The 22,200-nt window shown below is 40.5% G+C and overlaps 4 protein-coding genes, 1 long non-coding RNA gene and 3 other non-coding genes across 8 annotated transcripts; 4 read left to right on the forward strand and 4 right to left on the reverse strand.

Moving 5' to 3' along the window:
* The first annotated feature begins 390 nt into the window (after positions 1 to 390).
* On the forward strand, positions 391 to 3,211 carry LOC147940385 (uncharacterized). The gene is made up of 3 exons (XM_087461285.1): positions 391 to 713; positions 832 to 1,324; positions 2,276 to 3,211. The coding sequence occupies exons 1-3, from the start codon at positions 391 to 393 to the stop codon at positions 3,209 to 3,211; spliced, it is 1,752 nt and encodes a 583-aa protein (XP_087317411.1).
* Positions 3,212 to 3,674: 463 nt separating this feature from the next.
* LOC104707747 (uncharacterized) lies at positions 3,675 to 5,633 on the reverse strand. The gene is given in 2 exon segments (XM_010424168.3): positions 3,675 to 3,926; positions 3,929 to 5,633. Coding segments are annotated over 2 exon segments (1,764 nt in total). The 5' UTR covers positions 5,589 to 5,633; the 3' UTR covers positions 3,675 to 3,822.
* Positions 5,634 to 5,847: 214 nt separating this feature from the next.
* On the forward strand, positions 5,848 to 5,950 carry LOC147940386 (U6 spliceosomal RNA). Its single transcript, XR_015564954.1, has one exon. It is a non-coding gene; the product is annotated as a U6 spliceosomal RNA (small nuclear RNA).
* Positions 5,951 to 6,130: 180 nt separating this feature from the next.
* On the reverse strand, positions 6,131 to 6,943 carry LOC147940387 (uncharacterized). Its single transcript, XR_015564139.1, has 2 exons — positions 6,689 to 6,943; positions 6,131 to 6,486 (listed from the first exon to the last, which is right to left on the reverse strand). It is a non-coding gene; the product is annotated as an uncharacterized LOC147940387 (long non-coding RNA).
* LOC147940388 (U6 spliceosomal RNA) lies at positions 6,841 to 6,943 on the reverse strand. The gene has a single exon (XR_015564791.1). It is a non-coding gene; the product is annotated as a U6 spliceosomal RNA (small nuclear RNA).
* Positions 6,944 to 8,185: 1,242 nt separating this feature from the next.
* On the reverse strand, positions 8,186 to 9,992 carry LOC109125974 (uncharacterized). The gene is made up of 3 exons (XM_019228810.2): positions 9,707 to 9,992; positions 9,427 to 9,608; positions 8,186 to 9,097 (listed from the first exon to the last, which is right to left on the reverse strand). The coding sequence occupies exons 1-3, from the start codon at positions 9,990 to 9,992 to the stop codon at positions 8,186 to 8,188; spliced, it is 1,380 nt and encodes a 459-aa protein (XP_019084355.2).
* Positions 9,993 to 14,463: 4,471 nt separating this feature from the next.
* On the forward strand, positions 14,464 to 15,414 carry LOC104707748 (uncharacterized). Its single transcript, XM_010424169.2, has 2 exons — positions 14,464 to 14,857; positions 14,947 to 15,414. The coding sequence occupies exons 1-2, from the start codon at positions 14,522 to 14,524 to the stop codon at positions 15,412 to 15,414; spliced, it is 804 nt and encodes a 267-aa protein (XP_010422471.1). The 5' UTR covers positions 14,464 to 14,521.
* Positions 15,415 to 21,000: 5,586 nt separating this feature from the next.
* On the forward strand, positions 21,001 to 21,103 carry LOC147940389 (U6 spliceosomal RNA). Its single transcript, XR_015564802.1, has one exon. It is a non-coding gene; the product is annotated as a U6 spliceosomal RNA (small nuclear RNA).
* The last annotated feature ends 1,097 nt before the right edge of the window (positions 21,104 to 22,200 follow it).

The raw sequence follows: 22,200 nt of genomic DNA on the forward strand, positions 1-22,200 counted from the left end.
TCTTTTGTTTAAGTGTGGTCGGCTTTTGTTTGTTGAACGGACGGTTTGCAACCCGTGAATGTGTTTTGGGTTGTTGTATTTGTTTATGTAACCCGTGAATGGGTGTTGATTGTGTTTGTAATGTCTATATATTGAAGGTTCATCTTTTGTTTCATTTGCAATTCTGATCAATTCTTTTTTCCATTTCCTCCTCCCTAAAACAGAACAAACATTTATCTTATCATCCTGATCATTTCTTATCATTACTTCTTCTCAATTATTGGAGACATTTTTTGTTCTCATTTCTTTTTGTTAAATATTTCCATTACCAAACTAACAGGTTTCCATAAACCTTAAAAAAAATAAACCCAACTTCCAATAAGCCTCAAAACTAAACCAATTTGACTAATAATGTCTAATTGGAGTTCTGATCATGAAGTTGATCAAATGGTAGAGGAGGAAGTTGATAGTATAGTGGAAGAGATTCAGTACAACTACACTCAAGAGGAAGAACCACCAGCTCCAATATTCCGACGAGTGCACATAAATAGAGACCACGAAGAAGGCCACACTCGGCTATGGAATGATTATTTTGGTGAGAATCCGACTTACACTCCCGCTATGTTCCGCCGTCGCTTTAGAATGAACAAACCATTGTTCGAACGCATAGTCAGTACTATTGAGAATGGAGTCCCATACTTCAGACAAAAGACGAGATGCTACTGGAAGGCTCGGTCTTTCTGCACTTCAAAAATGTTCTGCAGCTATATGACTTGCTGAAACAACCGCACACAAATGCCTTGAAAAATTTGTAGACGGAGTTATCCATCTATTTGGAGACGTTTATCTCAGACGACCTATAGCGGAAGACCTCCAAAGATTACTGCATATTGGAGAACAACGCAGTTTCCCTGGAATGGTGGGAAGCATAGATTGTATGCATTGGAAGTGGAAGAATTGTCCAACTGCATGGAAAGGACAATATTCACGTGGATCTGGAAAACCGACAATCGTACTAGAGGTAGTGGCATCCCAAGATTTATGGATTTGGCATGCCTTTTTCGGACCACCGGGTACGTTAAATGATATCAATGTTTTGGACCGCTCACCGGTGTTTGATGATATCTTAGAAGGCCGAGCTCCAAGAGTTTCATACGTTGTCAATGGACATCAATACGAAATGGCGTACTACCTCACTGACGGTATTTATCCCAAATGGGCAACTTTCATCCAATCAATTACACTACCACGTGGCCGAAAAGCTAAACTCTTTGCTCAATATCAAGAAGTATGCCGTAAAGATGTAGAGCGTGCCTTTGGAGTCTTGCAAGCTCGATTTGCAATCGTGAAGAATCCCGCACTTTTTTGGAATAAAAGAAAAATAGGAAAAATAATGAGAGCATGTATTATCCTGCATAACATGATAGTGGAAGACGAACGACATGAATACAATTTCTACTATCCAGCGGAGTTCCATCACGGCGAAGGAAGCGGAAGTTCTCATGCTGATCTATCGCATTCTACAGATAGACAAACAAATCTACATAATTTGATGGGCATTCGAAATGACGTTCATAATCCACAAATGCATGATCGTTTGAAAAAAAATTTGATTGAGCATATTTGGCAAAAATTTGGTGTAACCCATCAATAAATTTTCTTCCAAATTATGTATAATATGTTTAATATTTCTTATTTTAAATTTATGCTTAATATTCCTAAATTTGTAATATTTTATTGTTTTATATTTTATGTAAAAAATTAATATTTAAATGATTGAGTAGTCTAAGTGAGTTACTATAGTGGAGGATTGATTTTGTTTAAGTTTCTAAGTGAGTTGCTTTAATTAGTTTAGTATTAATTTTATAATTAATTAAAATTTGAGTAATCCAAGTGGGTTACTAAGTGGAGATGCCGTAAGACACTCTCTCTATTGAGTTTTTAAAAAAAAAAATATTGTTGAAGACGTAAAGATGTACAATGTGGATGCTCTTACCTATCAAGTATCAACTGATGTCCAATAATTCGTACCAAACCGGACTAAACCAATTAAACAAAACGGAGATGCATGATTCAATAGAATCTAAGAAGATCTACGAGGATAAGTACTAAGAGATGCATGTTAAAAATCATATATTATCGTGACTAAGAGAGCTATATACTGCTTTATCTTCTCCATATCGCTATTTCCTCAAGCCGGAGTTGTGAATATGGTAATCTCAATAGAAATTTTTTTCTTTTACTTGTCTTAGCAGTTCCATGCATGCTTGAGTTTAATTCAAATTTATCATTACAGGTGTTATATACACATGTGGTAGTTAAGAACCATGGAGATCACAAACCCTTGAACTTAGGTACTATACTCTTCATCATTGAAACAAGAGTTTTATTTGGTCGTGTAGATGGGTACTTCTTTGGATCTGTAACGAATCCTCACTATGTTGTGAGATTGGTGGATTCAGAGATGCTCACCCCTCAAGGTACAGGTCTCTCGTTCGTCGAGGAATTTACACAACATATTGATGTTGAGGATCTGTACAAAAGATTTCATCATCCAACCGGATATGAGTTTGACTTCTTTGAGGAAGAAGTAGAAGGTGAGAGTAACCAATCGGTAAGGACTTCAAATTATTATGTCTCTCAAATAGCTCATGCTCCTCAACTTCAATATCAGCATTTTAGGAGCCGTCAAAACACTGAACCAAACGGTGGGACACAAGACAATTTCAACCAACGTTTTTGTATGCAGTATCAACCAATGATGTACCAGCAAGAATATCAATTCATGAGACCTGAGATTAATCAGCATAACCAAATGGGCAGTAGTGTTCCCAATCTAGTCCACAATCAAGCTCCAATGATTCCAATGACATACCAACAAGAGCAGCAATTCGTGAGACCTGAGACCAATCAGCAGAACCAAAATCAAGCTCTAACAATGATAGTAGGTGATGTGGTGTTGCACTTGCAGCAATATTTGAGTGAACAGATCTCGAAAGTGCTGCAAGATAGACAGTTAGGATCATTTTCTGTAAATCAGAACTATTCCAACCAACAACAGACTGGCTTGCCCGAACCACAGCTGGAGATAAATTACAATCCCCAAACACAGCCCACAATGCAGCCTCAAGTGTATATTGCTGGAACATCTTCTTACCGTGGAAGAAGTGGTGGGAGAGGTCAAGATCAGCATAACGGTATAGCCAGAGGACGTGGGACAGGTCGATACTAGCCGGAGCCTAAGTAAAACGACTTTTGACATGATTTTGAACCTTTCTTCTTACTGGCATTTTCAAAACGTTCATGACTCTTTAGTCAAGATCAGCAGATAATTTGGTTTGTTTGATGTTCTTTAATTATCAACTTATTAAGTCATCTTTGATTTATTTGTCATATTTTGTTAAGCTCGCCCCAAAGTCTCTGTCGGGTCATTTTTTGGATTGATTTTTGTTTAACCTTTTTTAGCACTATCTTGTGTTTATGTTACTAAAAACTTAAAGTAGGCTCCACACCTCTTGATGTGGTGGATGAACCATCTGATCAAAATGATACAAAGGTGAAAACTTCCGATTAGCCTCTTGATCTTTTTTTTAAAAAAAGGTTCAATTCCATCAGCTCTTTAAGTCATGTTGTTGTGAAGAAGAGAGATGGTCAAAAACAGGGAGATTAGATGAAACGGAGGTGAAGAAGAGAGATGGTCAAAAACAGGGAGATTAGATGGCTAAAAACTAAAACACCTAAAGTTATAATTCTCGCAAAGGATTACAACTCACTAACATAACATGACATCAAAGTAGAAGACTGAAAAGTGACAGTAAAACATCTTCATCTATGTTTCCAAACTTAATCTTCAGGATCATATGGTCTGTTGTCAAAATCTTCTCTGTCCTGAGCTAACTCAGGGCAATACCTGCCAGACAGTATCTCAACTTGTTCTGCAAATGTTTGGATTTTGGTATACCAATATGACGGATCATCTGGTTCCACCGTTTTCTACAAGCTTCCCCATCTCGATTCTCCAAAAGATAATCCCAATCAACATCGTCGATACAAGCAGCATCCAGTTTCAAAAGCTCTTCCATGAGTCTATAGTCATCTACATTAGCCCATGTTCCATTAACTACCATTGGTGATGTCAACTGATCATACCATTTATTGCAGCAAGTCACGTGGTCCCGTGTTCCAAGAACGTCGCTTATAGCCATCCAAGGGATGTTATCTCGGAGCATACCATGTTTTGAGTGCTTCTCTTGGAATGCTTTCATTCTAAGGTCTTTGTTGACAAGATCATAGAGACTTTGATACTCCTCTCTAGACCAATGTCCTTTATTCATATTCAATCTTATTCTCCTCCAAGCGTCTTTCACATGAACCCTGTGTTTACCCATGGCATCAGCAAGTGTCTTCCAATCATTCCCGTGTTTGGCTTGAAACTGTTTGACGAGTTCCAAATCCTCTTTAGTCCATACCCCCTTGGATCCTTCTTCAAATAAATTGTGGGCACGATGGTACACACTAAACCGTGGCCTCCAAGGTAAAGCAGACTCAATTTCTTTCCAACAGCCTTTAACTTGTTTGTGTGACTTGCAGTCCATAACCATTTTTAACCCTTCATCTCCTAAAGCATGGTTATCAATGTATTCATATACAGCTTTCTTAATCAGCTCATCTTCTTCTTTTGTAAAACGCTTTCCCCTCACCAGCTTAACTTCTTCCACTTCCACTTCCTCATCCGTTTCTTCATCCTCAGACTGAAAAATCTCCACTTGGTCGGAGAACTTCACCTTTTTTGAGCTTTTACTTGATGGAGTTGTCACATCTTTATCACTCTCACCAGACTCTTGCCTCTTCCTTTTCTTCTTTGCATTTTTACCATGATTGTTGCTTTCCTCAGCCTCTGAAACTTCACTTTGCTTCTGCTTCTTCTTCTTCTTCTTCTTTTCCTTTCTTTTCTTCTTTGCATCTATACTAGAGCTCAAGTCAGTTTCCACAGCCTCTGAATCCACAGTTTGCTTCTTCTCTTTGCTTTTCCTTTTTGCAGCTTTTTTCGTAGAGTTCAAGTTGTTATCTTCAACTTCTGAATCCACACTCTGTTTTGTAGAGTTCAAGTTGTCATCTTCAACTTCTGAATCCACACTTAGTTTTGTCTTCTTCTTACTTTTCCTCTTCATCTTATTGTCTGTGTTTTCTTGAGCTCCCAAATCCATCTTATTCATGTCAGCATCATCATCGAGTGGATTCTCGTCCCCTTCAATCCCTTCATCAACTTTGGAGCTTTCACTGTTTCCAATCACATCACCCTTAGATTCTTTCTTGTTCTTCTTCTTCTTCGTCTTCTTTCCACCATCCTCAGATTCAGAATCAACCCTTATCTCCTTATTTTTCATTTTCCCATCATCTTCAGCTTCAGAATCAATCCTTTGCTTCTTCGATTTCTTCTTAACTACAACGTCGTCACCCAATTTCTCTCTTTCACGCCCATCCTTTGTCTCTCGGTTTTGCTTCTTCTTCTTCATAGAACTGTGCTAGAGAACTAATTCTTCTGCGGTTCCCACAGAATCGACCCTATTGTCACTCATCTTCTTCTTCTTCTCCTTCTCCTCAGCCATCTCAGTTTCCGGCGGATGTTGTAATAAGATACAAACCCTAATCAGACAAAACCCGAATTTGTTTTTAATCGTTTCTGTACAACGGTGTCGTTTTCCTCAATCTCTACAAATAATCAGAAAGAGGCCTTTTACTTATCTAAATGGGCCTTTTTACCAAACGAGCCCAAATAAGCTGTTAATTGAATCAAAAAACTCCCACATCGCATAGAAAAGAAGAAAAAAGCTGTGTTTAAATAAGGTTAGAGTCGAGTAAGTGATTGTCCCTTCGGGGACATCCGATAAAATTGGAACGATACAGAGAAGATTAGCATGGCCCCTGCGCAAGGATGACACGCACAAATCGAGAAATGGTCCAAATTTTTTTTTTCCTCTAATTTCTAATGATGTAACGCTAGATAGATCTCTGTTGTTGCAGGCTTTGATGTTCGTTGTCTAGAGTGTTTGTTCCCCTTACAACTCTTATGATCTTCTAGTTTCTCCTACAGTCCGGTGTATTGGACCTCCCTCGCTTTAATTGGTAATTATAAAATTTTCAAATGAAATGATGAATTACAAAACTTCAAAGCTTAAACTTAAAAGGATTACAAACACAGAGCTAAGTTTTACAAACAGAAGAAGGAACTTTTCAAAGAACAAAGATTACAAAAGCTGAAAACTGAAACTCCCCATTAATTCAAAGCAAGCACAATAATCTTCTTCTCCTCTAGAGCCAATTCACAAGCAACCAGGAAACACAAAAAAAAAAAGTCTCTCTTTCTTTTTGCTGCAGAATCAACTTAAAGCTCATATCCTAAGGTTGTCACTCTTGTCTTTGCTTATAGTTTCCCTTTGTTGTTGTTGTAACTGAGAACAGAACTTCTCATTCAATGCTTCTTTGCAATTCAGTAGATTCCTGAGTCTGCTCCATATCCATAAACCAAATTTTCAAAACAGTGAAGGGATTAAATTCACTCAGGTGCAGAAATTTCAGAGAAGAGACAGAGAATTGTCTCTTTAACACCTAACCAAGCATTATTAAAGTCTTCATCTTTAAACACAGGACAACACCCTGAACCTGAAGAGATTAACCAAAACCAATTCAAAAGGGTTTAGAAGATTACCATAATTTCAGAAACTTAAAGTCTTCATAACCCAAAAAGGAAATGGATTAAATAGAGGGTCGTTGCAAATTCAACGGAAAGTACAAAACTCCCAATTGCAAAGTAATAGTAAATCAATTTTAAAGTTGATCTTTGGGGATTTTGGGGAAAAAAAAAATTTGGACCATTTCTCGATTTGTGCGTGTCATCCTTGCGCAGGGGCCATGCTAATCTTCTCTGTATCGTTCCAATTTTATCGGATGTCCCCGAAGGGACAATCACTTACTCGACTCTAACCTTATTTAAACACAACTTTGTCTTCTCTTCTATGCGATGTGGGAGTTTTATTTATTTGGGCTCGTTTGGTAAAAAGGCCCATTTAGATAATTACAAGGCTTCTTTCTGATTAAGTGATTATTATTCTTAGAGATTGAGAGAAAACGACGCCGTTGGTTTTGTAACGTTAGCTTTAACAAAATTTAAGTGACTTGTGTGGTTTGAAGTTTGGAAAAGAAAAAAAAAAAGGACTTTGGGATGTTGCTACATATCTGATTTGGCGAGAACCTATGGGGGTAACTAAAACAGTCAACCTTTAGATTTACAGTTATATCAGAAAAAATCGAAACATCTGCCAGGACGCTCTCCTTGGACTACTCCTTTGGACCTCTCCTAAGATTACTCACTCTGTTTTTGTACCAGTACTATTTGTTTCTTGTGCGACAAGTTTTAATTTATGGACTTGTCCTCGTTCTTCTCTTCTGCATATGAATAGTTCTTGACTCTTGACTAAACAATTTATTCAACGTTTCATAATCATTAAGAAACTACACAAAATTGGGAATTCTAAAAAGCGAATCTTTAAGACTAGAGTGAACTTCTAGTCTTCGTTTCAAATATGTCTTCGTCACGCCGACGACCTCCGATCTAATCTATTAGAACTTAACCATAAAACTGTACTGTAAGAGATTCTCCGAACCACTGATCGGTTAAGAAATAGGTGTTTTTTTGACAAAGACGACTTGTGTATAGACTAGAGAGAGTTTCAAAGTAGTAAAGAGGATTCTAGGGTTTCTTTTTTTATCTTTCTCCTCAGAACGAGATTTTTGATATCTTAATGAAGAAGCAAGGGCCGTACGTATTTAAAGAGGGTGTTGGGTTCCCTTACTGTTAATAAAAGTTACGTTGCACACAACGTTCATTTTTTTTAAATGACTTTTGTAAACTCATGTTTTATTATTGGTTCGATGATTTCATAATTTTATTAAGATACCTCATCAGTGAAAGAATTAGTTAATGTACTTCAAATAGTAGTCGTTTGCCTTCAATCTTTTGAAAGCCTACTGTAGCAAAAGATACGTGCCTAGCTCCAATCTTTTTTTTTTTTTTTTTGAAAATATGTGAATTTTCATTAAGAAAATATATTGTAGATGCTACAATGGCTTTAATACCGGAGGCTGCTCTCGCCCAAAAAAAATAACAACAAGAGGATTCAGTTAACATATGAGTAGGTAGAACCAACTAAAGGTATCTGAGCCAGACTTGCATAAGCCTTTTGAATTTACGACAGTGGCTCTTTGCAAGTATGGCATCTCGAATCTGTATGTCCATAGCCTTGAAGATGATGTGCGGAGGCGTTGCAATATTGTTATGGAACCGGTTGTTTCGTTCATACCAGATGGCGTATATGACGGCTTGAGAGACAAATCTCCTTAGCGTTTGTGGTGTAGTTGAATCTTTGATATCCATCCAGGCTGCAAAAGCTTGCCAGGTGTGGAACACTATAGGGCGGTATCCAAGCCTACGAGTGACCTGCAACCAAATTTCCTCAGTGAACTCGCAGTGAAGAAATAGATGGTCCCTCGTTTCCGGGTGAGCACCACAAATACAACAGGCATTCTCAATGTGCATTCCCCAGTGAACTAGCATGTCTCTTGTGGGAAGTCTGTTAAGATGAGTTAGCCAAAGCATGATTGCGTGACGTGGGATAGCTCCTTTGTACCAAACATGATCTGTCCAGGTCAAGGGATCATGTCGATGTCTGATGGATTCCCAAGTTCTTTTTGTGTTGAAATCGTCAAGCTCGTCCTCTCCAATCCTCCAAACATAAGAGTCAGGTTCAGTGCTGAGAGTAAGGATGGGGACTGTGGTAAGATGGATTTGAAGTACCTCCGCTTGGGGAGATCTTGCTGTCCTAATATTCCATCCTGAGGGTGAACAGGCTTGGGCAACTATTGCAAACAGAGGTATGCCAGTTTGGGATGGCCCTGTAACTCCCATGAACTTGATCAATGGCCCAAATGGTGACCACCAGTCAAACCAGAAACTTGCTAGAAGTCCGTTTCCAACACTGCAGCGCAAGAATCTCGAAGCAAGCGGCCGTAACTGAAGGAGGGTTCTCCAAGTCAAGGAGTTTTGTTTTTTTTCATCAAACTGCCAGAAATTGCCGTCTTTAATTTTGTTGTTTCGCAGCCAATCCGCCCAAATAGAATCCCTAGCCGAAAACAATCTCCAAATCAGGTTCAAGCAGAGTGTCTTGTTCCATTGAGCTAGGCATCAAAATCCTAGCCCCCCTTCCTCTCGAGGCAAACATAAGTTTCTCCAGGCAACTTTTGCATTTGGTCGCTTTGAGATATCCCCACTCCACAAGAATCTAGTGCATAGACTCTCGATCTTCTTAAGACATCCCTTTGGTAAGATGAATGTTGATGCCCAAAAGTTGATTGTACCATAGATCACCGACGAAATCAGTTCCTTTCTACCAGCAAGAGATAGTCACGAGCCGACCAAGAAGAGAATTTAGCAGTGATCTTGTCCAGCAAAGGCCGATAGTCAGAAATCCTGAGCTTCCTATGCATTAGAGGGAGACCAAGGTAGTGGATGGGAAGTGAACCCAGATTGAAACCAAGGGAAGCGTTCCGGGAGGTTTCATTCTGGTTCACCCCTGCAAGAAAAAGATCCATCTTATCCTTGTTCATTGATATCCCAGATAGTTTGAGAAGTCATCAAGCACATTTACAATGTTGCCTAGAGAGTCCTTACCACCATCATAAAAAATCATGATATCGTCTGCAAAGGCTAGATGGGTTACCTGAGGCGTGATAGCCGATGGATGATGTCCTATAAGATTGTCAGTGAAACCTCTATTCAGTATTTGAGTAAACACCTCCATCGCATTGGTGAACAAATAGGGTGATATTGAGTCTCCTTGCCTTAGTCCCTTAGCGCCCTTGAAATACCCACAAGACTCTCCATTTACAGAAACTGAGAATGTTGGAGTGGTAATGCATTCAATGAACATGGTGACAAAATGAGGAGGAAAGTCCATGGCCTTAAGAACATTTACCATGAAACCCCACTAAACCGAGTCAAATGCCTTTTTTAGATCCACTTTCAACATACCTCTTGCAGAGATGTTTTTATGACTGCATCCTTGAATGATTTATGTTGCAAGGAGGACATTTTCCACCAAAAGTCTGCCTGGGATAAACGCTGATTGAGTGTTGGCTATAAGCTCTGGTAAGACAGTCTTAAGACGATTTGCAAGTAACTTGGATATGGCTCTGTAGATCGAGTTACAACAAGCAATGGGATGAAAATCTGACATGTGGTATGCACCTTGATGCTTCGGAAAAAGGGTCAGGAGCGTGGAGTTCCACTGTTTTAAGATCCGGCCTGAAGAAAAAAACTCCTGGACTGCGCCTATCATGTCTGAGCCTACAGTATCCCAGTGAGCTGTAAAGAACTCTGCACTATACCCATCGGGGCCTGATGCTTTATTCTTAGGTAGAGAGAAGTAAGCACCCTTGATCTCCTCGAAGGTGACAGGAGAATACAGAACTTGAATGGCGGTTTGCGAACATCTTTGAGGGACTATGGATGCAATTTCATTCACAGTAGGAGTAGAGTGTGAGCCTTTGTTACCAAGCAAGTTCTGAAAGAAAGTTACCGCAGTCTGTTGGATGCCTTGTTTAGTATCGACAATCTGATCATTTCCATCGAGAAGGTAGAGTATTTGATTGCGTGCGTGATGAGATAAAACTACCCTGTGGAAAAACTTAGAGTTTTTGTCGCCTTCCTCCAGCCAGCATATTCTCAATTTTTGTCTAAGATATGATTCCTCAGCAAGAGCCAGAGTGCACCATTTAGAATGAGCTTCATTTTCCAACTGAGCCGCATTGGTGGAAGGAGAGTTTAACAGTGCTTGCTGGCAGCAGAGAAGGTTTTCATAAGCTTCAGAGACTCGTTTCTCCAACTCCGAGTAGTTGTCCTTGCTAAATAGCCTAATCACCCCTTTCAGCTATTTTAGCTTTTTTTAGACCCTTAACATCTTGGAACAGTCAAAAGTCAACGCATTCCACCAAAGCTTGATCAATGGGGCAAATTCCGGGTTCTTATTCATAAGAGATAGGAACTTGAATGGTTTGCGGATCTTATCCTTGTGGCTTTCCAAGAAGAGGGAGCATGAACTGTGATCTGAAAAACCATGTTCTCCAAAGACTCCAAGGGAGGTTGGAAAAGCAAGCAACCATTCATCACTAACCAAAATCCTATCCAACTTTTTTGCAATCGGATCAACATCATGCTTGTTCGTCCAGGTGAGGGTGTTCCCTTGGTAAGGAAGATCTGAGAGGCGGGTGTTGATAAGACACTGGCTGAACTTTCTCATTCCCCTCGTAGAGGAGACTGTGCTTGGCATGGAGTGTTCATGAGGGAAAAGAATCTGATTAAAATCCCCAAGTACCGTCCATGGCTTGTTTATGACTTCTGGCAGACTAGCGTGCTCCTGCAACTCATTCCAAAGCAATTTACGTTCTTCACTGCAGGTGGATGATGCGTATACCACTAAGACCACTATTTCAATAGAGAGAAACGGCAACTTGACCAAGCAAGAGATCATCTGAAGAGACTTAGAGATTACTGAGACCTTTACATCCGGATGCCAGACTACCCATATTTTACCCAACTCCGAAAATTCATAGTTAGTAGCTGTTGACCAACCAGGAACCACTCGAGACAGGATCCGTTGTGCCTTGTCAGGACTAACACGGGTCTCTATGATTCCACCAAAAAAAGGTTTATGCACCTTAAGCCATTTCCAAAAATTCCTACGCTTTACAGGGTCGTTAAAACCTCTTACATTACGACAAAAAATATCCATGGAGAGGATATAAGATAAGAGGATTAAAGGGCCTCCAGCCCTTGCTTTTGCATCTTTCTTCTTCAGCATTCTCTTTGAAATTACTTTCAAGAATCTGTCAGAGTCGACCTCCGGATTATCATCATCCCCTGAGATGCTATCTTGATCTGATTCCGAGTCTTGAATTTCCCCCATGTTCCCCTTATGGGAGAGTCGAGAGAAGATGTTCTCCGTCAAATCCACGCATAGCTTTCCCTCGTCCAGGTTCAACGCAGAAGCCAATTTAAGATTCTGACATGAAGAGTTTGACCCGTGAACAGCCTGTTTTACAGGTTGCCATATTTCTTTTGGAGGCTGTGGAACATCCTTGGGAACATGTGGCTCAGCAGATGGCAGGGATGCAGACGCATTCCCAACAATCGGTAGCTGGCTCTGAATGGGCGCTTTCCCATTCTTCTTTTCTTTTTTAGCTCTTGGACACATATCAGTTACATGTTTTACCGAACCACATAAGGTGGTTCTACCTTCTTGCAGTGGCTGTATAGTGAAGGTAGCCATAGGCATTGACTGCTTCAGGTAGAGGTTTACGAGGGTCTATGATCGTGTAGACCTTCGCAACTTCGATGTTAGTAAGTTTCTCAGTCTGCGGGTGAAGATATACTGGATGTCCAACCAAACCCGCAATATGCTCTAGTCCTTCTCTGTTAAAGAATTATAGGGGAACCCCATGGAAATCGAGTCAAACTGGAACTAAAGTTAGCTCTGGCTTCTTCGGAGTGACATTTGGGGACCATTTGGCGACAAACATTGTTTGACCATCTACTTGCCACAGGCTCAGACTCAGGATTCTACGTCTAGCATTTGGGCAAGGAACTTTAAAGAGAAAGGAATGACCTTCCATTTTGGAAACAGTGATGTCTCTGCGATGCCTGCTCCATATCCCATTGACTATGGCATGAACTGCTCCACGATGAGGTGGCTCCTCATAGAATTGACCGAGGATAAAGCTTTCCCATGCTTTCTTATTTTTTTCTATGACCGAGTTAGGAATAGTGACGCATGCCTCTCGGGAATCCAAGAGGAAAGGGGTACCCTTTTTCGCCAGCTGAATCGAACTGCCTTTCATTAGGTTTTTCCATGGCTGCTCCTCAGCAGGCAAAGGTATCTTAGTCACAAGCTCCGGGGACGCCTGTGGAGCTAGATCCGGGGGTGAATCAGCGCTATTAGGACCGCCATTCGCACCAGTACCACTAATGTCGGGTGCTTCAACCGTAGCTTCTACCACGACATCAGTAGATCTAGGATTTTCGATTGCCGCATCCAGAGCCGCCGATGGGTCTGGTTTGCAGGAATCAGGAGTGATCGTATTATTGGCTGACCTCTCAGGAGAGACAGGCAAAACTCTGTGTGTCGGAGAAATGGATGTTGTCCCAGGAAATTGAAAGATTTCGACGGCGAGCAATTTTTAGGGGGCGAAGAAGAAGAGGCAGATCCAATGGGGATGCTGCCCAAAGGTTTTTTCTTGTGCTTGGATTCGTCCATCGTAGGCGGTGGGGACCGCCGCCGAGATCGGCGACGGTGAAGGAAGAAGGAAAGGGTTCGCGTGTTTGAGAGAGAAAAGTCAAAGAGAAGAAAAGTCAAAGTTTGTTTCTCACCACAACTGGTTGTTGTAGTTCCAATCTTATTTGATTTCGGAAAAGGACTTGGTCAGAAGAAGTTCATACACCCATCACGAGATGGATGGATGGTTGCAATTTAAAGACCTTTTCAGATTTCAGACTAGAGATGAAAAAATGTCTCCTTAACACCTAACAAGGAAATGGACACAATACAGAGAACTGTGGGGGAAATTGAACCAAAATTACAAACTTGAAACTGACCATCAAAAAGTTAGCCAGTGTCTTACTTGAAGACGATCTGAACATTCTCTTGGTTCTTATAGTTTCACCTTTTGAGTCTTCAAGATCCAAAAAAAACTAGCTCCTTTTTCTTTTATCATCATATATTAATCGTAGACCAGCTGCCAGCTTCTTAAGGATGATATGAAGCACCTAAATTCGAATTAGTAACCTAGTTGTGGCAGACTGAATTGTAAAGAAGCATTTAGTTCACAAGCAAGTGAATCATGGATACAAGAGATGTTCAGTTCTAAGTCACAACAAGAGCAACAAAGGAGAACTAAAGCATATACATAAAAAAAAAAAAAAAAAGAGCCATAACCATAGGACGAGGCATAAGTTGATTTTGCATCAAAGACAGGTTTAAGTTGCTTGTGAATTTTGCTGTAGAGGAGAAGAATGTCAATGTAGTTGGTTTCAAATAGTAGGGAGTTTCAGTTTTTGTGAATCTTGAATAACTCTCTGTTTTGTAACCTTTGTTTTGTTAGTTGAAAAACGTCGTCTACTGTAAAATGGTGTAAGTTACGTTGTTTGTATTTAAAAAGTTTAAACAACTTGCTCTGTCTTTATAGTTTCCTAGATTTTGTAAATTTGGGCTTGTTAATGTTGTACAGTAAGGTCCAATAAACGGGAGTAAACCAAATTGGATACGATTATGTGTGATTAGTGTATTCATTTATTGAATATAAAACCATGGCGCCATTTTATATTTCTCTTATTCGTTAGTTCTTTTTCTCCCTCATCTCTCTCTCTCTCTCGCTTTCTCTCTCTCTCTATCTCTCCCTCTGTCTCTCACTGACACTATTTTTCTCTTGCGACATGGCTGAGCGATCACCACGCGATGATCCCGAGAATATGAAAAACTCTGAGAAGGGCTTTCTTGATTATGATGTCACTGATATATGTTTTGAATCTATTCCAGGAGATAACAAAGATTTGAATCTTCAAGAAAAGTCAACTAAGATAAATCCCGATCTTTGTGATGATGGTGCCGCTCAAGAACCACAAGTGAAAGGCTCTGCTTCTGCTTCTTCTTCCGCCATTAATGAATCCAACAAGGACACATATGCTTCTTCTTCTTCAAGAAACCGTGGAACTGGCGAGATAAGGAGGGTTGATAAAGAAAAGGATCGCAATGATGGTGATACGCCCGAGGTAGATACTATTCCTAAGTTTATTTGATTTGCAAGTAAGTAGTAAGATAGATGCTTAAATGTGAAATTTGGGTTTTTAAATCTTGGCAGGAATCTGATAATGATAGTGATCAGAAAGAGAGATATCGTGAAATGGAGAGGTTTTATGATAGATTTCTTGGGCTCTCAGACCATAGAGAAGAAGCTGAGAACAGAGAAATACAGATCGACGAAGAAACCATGAACCCGCAGCAGCAACTCAGAGGTCTCAGAGGACCAAACCATGGATCAACATCTTCTACAAGCGATCGAACCAATATCAGCCGAACTCTTGGTATGCAGAGTCAACTCTCTCCCAGGGCAGCATCATGGAGACTTCAGAACACATATCAGCAGCCTCCAGTAGCTAACCAGATGCCAAGGCCGAATCAATTATATATTCCGCCAATGAGCCAAGATCAGATGATGTACCCGTATCAAGATCCAGAGGCTTACCAGAGGTACCCCTATCAACATCCAGTGGCTAACCAGATGTACCCGTATCAACATCCAGAGGCTTACCAGAGGTACCCATTATAGAGGGTACATATATAATAAAGGATACTTATGTAATTAGTATGAACAAAACCCTTATGTACAAGCCTATATATATTGTAATATCTTCTATCAATGGAATCAAACATTTCTTTACATGGTATTAGAGTAGTAAAAGTCCTAGACCTAAATTTTTTTTTTCTCCTCTCTTTCTCCCTTTCTCTCTCGCTGCTTTTCTCCTTCTTCTTCACGTTTCTTGTTACTATGGCTGACTCTCCATCTGATGTCATCAATATTGCTTCTGCAACTCAGCTTCATAACATTAACATGTCAAATGTTACCAAGCTCACTGCTTCAAACTTCTTGATGTGGAGTCGTCAGATCCGTGCCTTGCTCGACGGTTATGGACTCATTGGCTATCTCGATGGCACCTTCGTGGCTCCTGCTTCCACTGTTCTTCGTGCCGGTCTCACCACACCAAATCCCGAGTTCAATCTCTAGCAACGTCAAGACCAACTTATCGTTGCTAGTCTCCTTGGTGCGATCTCCGTAGAGATCCAACCCATACTCTCTCAGGCGTCCACGACTGCACAGATCTGGACCCTTCTGTCCTCTACCTATGCGAAACCAACCTGGGGACATATCAAACAACTCCGGGAACAGATCAAACAATGGTGTAAGGGTACCCGCTCTATCAATGAATACGTCCAAGGCCTTGTTTCTCGTTTCGATCAGCTTGCTACGTTGGGCAAACCATACGAGCATGAGGAAAAAATCGAGTATCTCCTGAGTGGTCTTCCGGGGGATTAAAAACCGATCGTTGATCAAATGGAAGGTCATGATTCTCCCCCTACTATGCTTGCGATTCATGAGAAGCTTATAAACTACGAGTTGAAGCTTCAGTCACAAGCTTTTGCTTCCTCGGTTGTTCCTGTTACTGCCAATGCTGCCTTCTACAAGTCCTCCAATCAAGCAAACTCTTCCCGTGGTAATCGCTCTTCTCGAGGTAACAATTCCTTTTCTTCTCGTGGTGGTCATGGTCGCGGTTACCAGGGACGCTGTCAGTTGTGTGGTGTGTTTGGGCACAGTGCCAGGAGATGTTCTCAACTACCAGTGTCCAGTCGTGGTTTTCAACCCTCCGACGGTGATTACTCTCAACAAGGTTTGCCTAATGCAAATCTCGCTGCTGTTCCACTGTCAAATCCGGCTAGTTGGGTGATGGATAGCGGTGCTACGCATCATCTAACCTCTGATCTGTCCAATCTCTCTCTTCATCACCATTGCTGATGGGTCTGGTCTCAAGATCACTTATACGGGTTCCGCCTTACTCCCTACACCCTCTCGTTTACTTGCTTTGAAAGATGTGCTTTATGTTCCTGATGTTCGCAAAAACCTTATTTCGGTGTATCGATTGTGTAATGCTAATAAGGTCTCGGTACATTTCTTTCCGGCATATTTTCAGGTGAAGGATCTGAGCACGGGGGCACAGTTACTCCAAGGCCGAACTCAGAATGAGCTGTATGAGTGGCCGGTTAATCGCATAACCATCAACGTCTTCTCCGCTTCATCATCTCCTGCAACCGATCTCTCATCATGGCATCTTCGACTTGGGCATCCCTATTTTCCCATTTTAAAAGCTATTGTTTGTAAGTTTTCTTTACAAATTTCACCTTCCTCAAACAAACAGTTATCATGTTATGATTGTTTCATTAATAAAAGTCACAAAGTTCCTTTTGCAACAAACACTATTTCTTCATCTCAACCTCTTGAATACATTTACACCGACGTTTGGTCATCTCCTATCACCTCCACTGAAAATTTCAAATACTATCTTGTTCTTGTTGACCATTTTACTAGATACACATGGATATACCCTTTAAAGCTCAAGTCCCAAGTCAAAGATGTGTTTATTGCCTTTATGGCTCTTGTTGAGAATCGGTTCCAGAGGCGGATCCGCACTTTGTATTCAGATAATGGTGGAGAGTTCATCGATCTACGTTCGTTTTTGGCATTACATGGTATCTCGCATCTCACGACACCGCCTCATACGCCTGAGCATAATGGGATTTCTGAAAGGAAACCTCGCCATATCGTAGAGACGGGCCTCACTATGCTTGGTCATGCATCTGTTCCTCGCGGTTATTGGCCGTACACATTTGCGGCTGTGGTGTATCTTATAAACCGTATGCCCATAGAGGTCATTGGTGGTGATTCGCCGTATCACAAATTGTTTCAAACACAACCGAACTACAACAAGCTCCGAGTCTTTGGGTGCGTCTGCTATCCATGGCTCCGCCCCTATCGCAGCAACAAACTAGAGTCTCGTTCTACGACGTGTGTTTTCCTCGGTTATTCGCTTACTCAAAGTGCTTACTTGTGTTTGGATGCTACAACAGGCCGTGTATACACCTCTCGTCATGTACAGTTTGTTGAGACAAGTTTCCCGTTTTCAACTGCGACCTCACCACCACCGTCTTCTCCTCCGGTCTCGGTTGTTCACCCTTCATCAACCGTGATACTGGTAGTGTCGCAACACCCGGCTACCTCATCGCCAGCTCATTCTACGTCAACCCCGTGCAACGATCCTCACCCTCCATCACCAACGGTGCCTTCGTCACCTTCACCATCACCGGAACAAACATCAACTCCATCAGGTTCGTCCTCTCCATCTCTTGATCTTAATCACGAGACACGCACCAAACGGACTCATGATGGGTCTCTCTCTTTGGGTTTAAACGGCCCACTTCATGAGACTCCTTCTAGCCCATCAGGCCCAACAACAACAACAACAACAACATCAGCATCAAGCCCATTATCTTCTTCCTCGTCCTCTCACTCCACGACGCCATCATCCACCTCGACGTCTGCTGAACCTGTGATCCCGGTTCCGACACCTGCTCTGCCTCCACCACCTATTCAGCACGCGATGCAGACGCGTTCCAAAAGCAACATCGTCAAGCCAAACACTAAATATGCTCTCTTGGCCACTTCGTCATCACTGATACCGACGACGGTGGCAGAGGCGTTGCGCGATCCAAACTGGCGGAATGCAATGATTGAAGAAATTAATGCTCAAATACGGGAACATTCATGGGATTTGACTCCTCCAACTGCACAACAAAAAGTTATTACCTATAAGTGGATTTTCACACTTAAATACAAACCTGATGGATCTATAGATCGATATAAGGCTTGGTTGGTCGCTCGAGGTTTTCATCAGCAATATGGGGTTGGTTATTCAAAAACGTTTAGTCCAGTCATTAAATCCACCACGATTCGTCTTGTGTTGGAGATTGCGGTTAAGAAGAATTGGGCAATTCATCAAGTTGACATCAACAATGCTTTCCTGCAAGGTACTCTACAAGAGGAAGTATATGTCCTTACACCCATATCAACATCCAGTGGCTAACCAGATGTACCCATATCAACATCCAGTGCCTAACCAGATGTACCCATATCAACATCCAGAGGCTTACCAGCAGAACTTCTATCAACAGCCAGTTTCCAACCAGATGTACCCGTATCAACATCCAAAGGCTGACCAGATGTACATGTACCCATATCAACATCTAGTGCCTAACCAGCATAACTTCTATCAACATCCAGTGGATAGCCAGCAGAACGTGTATCACTATCCCATGGTTTACCCGAGAATGTCGCAGTACAGGAATGTAGCTAGAGGACAGCCAAGATCATTTGGTAGAGGTCAGAACTATTACAACCCACGACAAGCACGGCCTCATCTAAATCAACAAATGATGCAACGTGTGCCTCAAACGCAACAGCCAAGGCAGTCTCAAGGATTTAACGCTAGACCACCTTCTGAACAAGGTCAAGATCAGTAGCAGCCTATGTGAAACGATATTATCTATGGTTTTCAAGTTTTTATTTTTCACTAGAAGTCTCTCGGGTTGATTTTTAGTAAGTGTAATTGAATTGGTGGTGATGACTGTTTAGTCAAAAGTGTGGACCAAGGAAGACTTCTTTTCTAAGACTTCATTATGCAGCTGCTAGTTAATTTTCAATAATTTTCACTTGAAGACTAAAAGTTCACTCTAGTCTTAAAGATTCTATTTTTAGAATTCTCAATCTTGTGTAGTTTCTTAAAGATTAGAAAACGTTGGATATATCGTTTAGTCAATATTCAAGAACAGTTCAAATGCAGAAGATAAGAATGAATACAAGTCAATAAATGAAAACGTCAACAAATGAAAACTTGTCGCACAAGAAACAAGTAGTACTACTGGTACAAAAACAGAGTGAGTGCCTCCGACAAGATCAGAAGCAGAAACGTTGGCGTCCAATATATCATCACTATTCAAAAAAATATCAGGTTATATTCACCGGTCAAATCATATGATTGAACGGGCAGGAATAATATTCTTTTAGAAAGATCAGTTTTGTCAAGTTATTCGGCAGCAATATCATTCTCTCAATATACCATTGTTGTCCCCATCTCGATTCAATCTTCTTGCTTCCCAAGTTTTTCTGAACCTACATCTCCAAACGTATCTACAATAGCAGACGCAGCCTCCACTTTGTGGTTAGAGGGTCAGTGCGTGTGGTACTTAGTAGAGGTCCAAAGGAGCAGTCTTAGTAGAGCTTATTCTTGACATGATTTTGGAGACATTTATATTAGCAGAGCATCATGAAGATGCGAGCACATGGGCTCTTTTAGGTAAAGAACATTATTCTCTTATTTTCCTTAACATAGGTTTGTTACATAGTTTGCCTTATATATGCATTACATTCTTAGGATTTCATCTTTAACAGCTCACTATTCATATCACACATCATAAGAGTCCAAACATTCAAACCTATTGTTGAGTGGTATATTGTTCGTGCAGTCCTTCTTTGCTTTCACTTTATTGTCTCTTTGTGCAGGTGTAGACAACCGTTGAGAGGAGGGAGGCTTTGTCTGCGTATTAGGTCTGACTGCACTATGTCCAGTATTGGGCCTGGCTGTGTTGTTAGATTTGGGCTTCTGCAACACTGGATTGTTGATGGACCGAGGTGATGTGCAGCTTGTTAACAGCTCAGTTACTTCAGTCGTCGATATCTGATCGACTCCTTCATTCACTTTTTTACTCTTGTGAATCTGAGATCTGATCTGAGGCAATTGGTCGGTGTTCTTACCAGAAGAGATTGAAGCTGAGATCGGAGCAGTTGTTGGTGCCCTGCTATTAATTTCTTGCAAAAACTTCGATTTTTTTTGATAAAATTGTAAATAAAAACGTTGAGTGTTTAGTTAGATTACTAAAAGTTATCTCTCCATAACAGATATCAGTAACATATAACAACATCCCAAAGTCTTTTGTTTTGTTTTCAATGTTCAAACAGAACATATAACTGACGTTATTTACATTTACACACTACTGTTAACGTTTCTGATAAAAGTATGAAACTGTTAATTTCGGTATGTCACAGCCAAAATTTGAGTTCTATTCTTCACTGTTAAAATTGCTACGTGTACGTCATCCGACGGATCGTGCACCTCAGAAAGCAATGTTGATGGGCCTAAAAAGAATTAAAAAAGGCCCACTAAAGCTGTTAACTATATCAAAAATCCCACATCGTTCAGTTGAAGAGACATAGCTATGTTTAAATAAGGTTAGAGTCGAAGTAGTTATTGTCCCTTCGGGGACATCCGATAAAATTGGAACGATACAGAGAAGATTAGCATGGCCCCTGCGCAAGGATGACACGCACAAATCGAGAAATGGTCCAAATTTTTTTTTTCCTTCTAAATTCTGATGATCAAACCCTAGATAGATAGGTCTCTGTCGTTGCAGGCTTTGATGTTCGTTGTCTAATGTTTGTGTTCCCCTTTTAAGTTTCTTATGCTCTTTCTAGTTTATCATGCAACTAATTTTACAGCTCGATTATGAAACCTTAAGAGTTCCCAATTTTTGCAATTGCAGTTTCTAATGTTCGTTGTTAAACGGTTTTGTTCCCATCTCTGTTCTAGTTAAAGCTCAAACTCTTTGGTTGTATCCGAAGGACTTCTCCACTTGAGTTTTTATTAGCGAATAGTGAGTTAAACACTATGCATGTCTTCGTCCTCAATTCACCATTAAGTCACTACATTTGATTCAGTTTAGGAGTAAACACGTTTTTTTGCGGTTGGTGAATTGGTTTTTTATTCTCTTGTCAGCTTTTATCTTCTATTCTACTTATCTATTTGGAGTTTCAAGCTTGTAATTTTGGTTGAATTTTCCCCAATGCTCATTATTGTGTTCATTTCCTTTTCAGGTTCTGAAGGCTATGAGTTTCTGCAATTCTGGTAGTCCTCTCGACCCCTTTGAATTGGTTTTAGTCAATCTCTTAGCAATGTCATGTGTTGTGTGTACAAAAAATATCAAGACTTTAATACTGCTTAGGTGTTACAGATTCAATTTTTTTTTTTTTAATCTCTTTTCATAATCTGTCTGCGTCAATTTCATTCATTGGATAGGGATAGGGTTTTAAGGAATGTGGTCATGTGGGCACAAGTGTTTAGTGTTAAAAAATGATTAGAGGTAAATTGGGAAGATATTAACCCCTTGAATGTCAATTGTCAAGTGTCAACCCCTTGAATTGGTTTAACTTTTAGTCAATCTCTTAGCTATGTCCTGTGTTTATGTGTACCAAAAAGATCTGGTTAACATCTGGTTTTACTTTTAGTCAATCTCTTAGCTATGTCCTGTGTTTACTTTTAATGCTGGTTAACATCTCTTGTCTGATATTTTCTGCACCTGTCTGAATCAATTTCATTCGTTTGGATGGGAATAGGGAGGGTTTTAGCCTTGTAGGGAATGAGGTAAATGAATAGAAAGATGGTTTAGATCAAAG

This window comes from Camelina sativa, chromosome 8, assembly GCF_030686135.1.
Source record: "Camelina sativa cultivar CO46 ecotype springtype chromosome 8, ASM3068613v1".
NCBI classification, from domain to species: domain Eukaryota; kingdom Viridiplantae; phylum Streptophyta; class Magnoliopsida; order Brassicales; family Brassicaceae; genus Camelina; species Camelina sativa.

Bases quoted from the DNA above. Each gene is read 5' to 3' on its own strand.
- LOC109125974 (XM_019228810.2), bottom strand. From the start codon at position 9,992: ATGGACTTTCCTCCTCATTTTGTCACCATGTTCATTGAATGCATTACC. The intron at 9,609-9,706 runs GTAAGGACTCTC...TTTTTCTTGCAG, and splicing joins CATGATTTTTTATGATGGTG to GGGTGAACCAGAATGAAACC. The intron at 9,098-9,426 runs GTAGAAAGGAAC...AATTTCTGGCAG, and splicing joins CTCGTGACTATCTCTTGCTG to TTTGATGAAAAAAAACAAAA.
- LOC104707748 (XM_010424169.2), top strand. From the start codon at position 14,522: ATGGCTGAGCGATCACCACGCGATGATCCCGAGAATATGAAAAACTCT. The intron at 14,858-14,946 runs GTAGATACTATT...AAATCTTGGCAG, and splicing joins ATGATGGTGATACGCCCGAG to GAATCTGATAATGATAGTGA.
- LOC147940385 (XM_087461285.1), top strand. From the start codon at position 391: ATGTCTAATTGGAGTTCTGATCATGAAGTTGATCAAATGGTAGAGGAG. The intron at 714-831 runs GTCTTTCTGCAC...CGTTTATCTCAG, and splicing joins AGATGCTACTGGAAGGCTCG to ACGACCTATAGCGGAAGACC. The intron at 1,325-2,275 runs GTGAAGAATCCC...TTATCATTACAG, and splicing joins TGCAAGCTCGATTTGCAATC to GTGTTATATACACATGTGGT.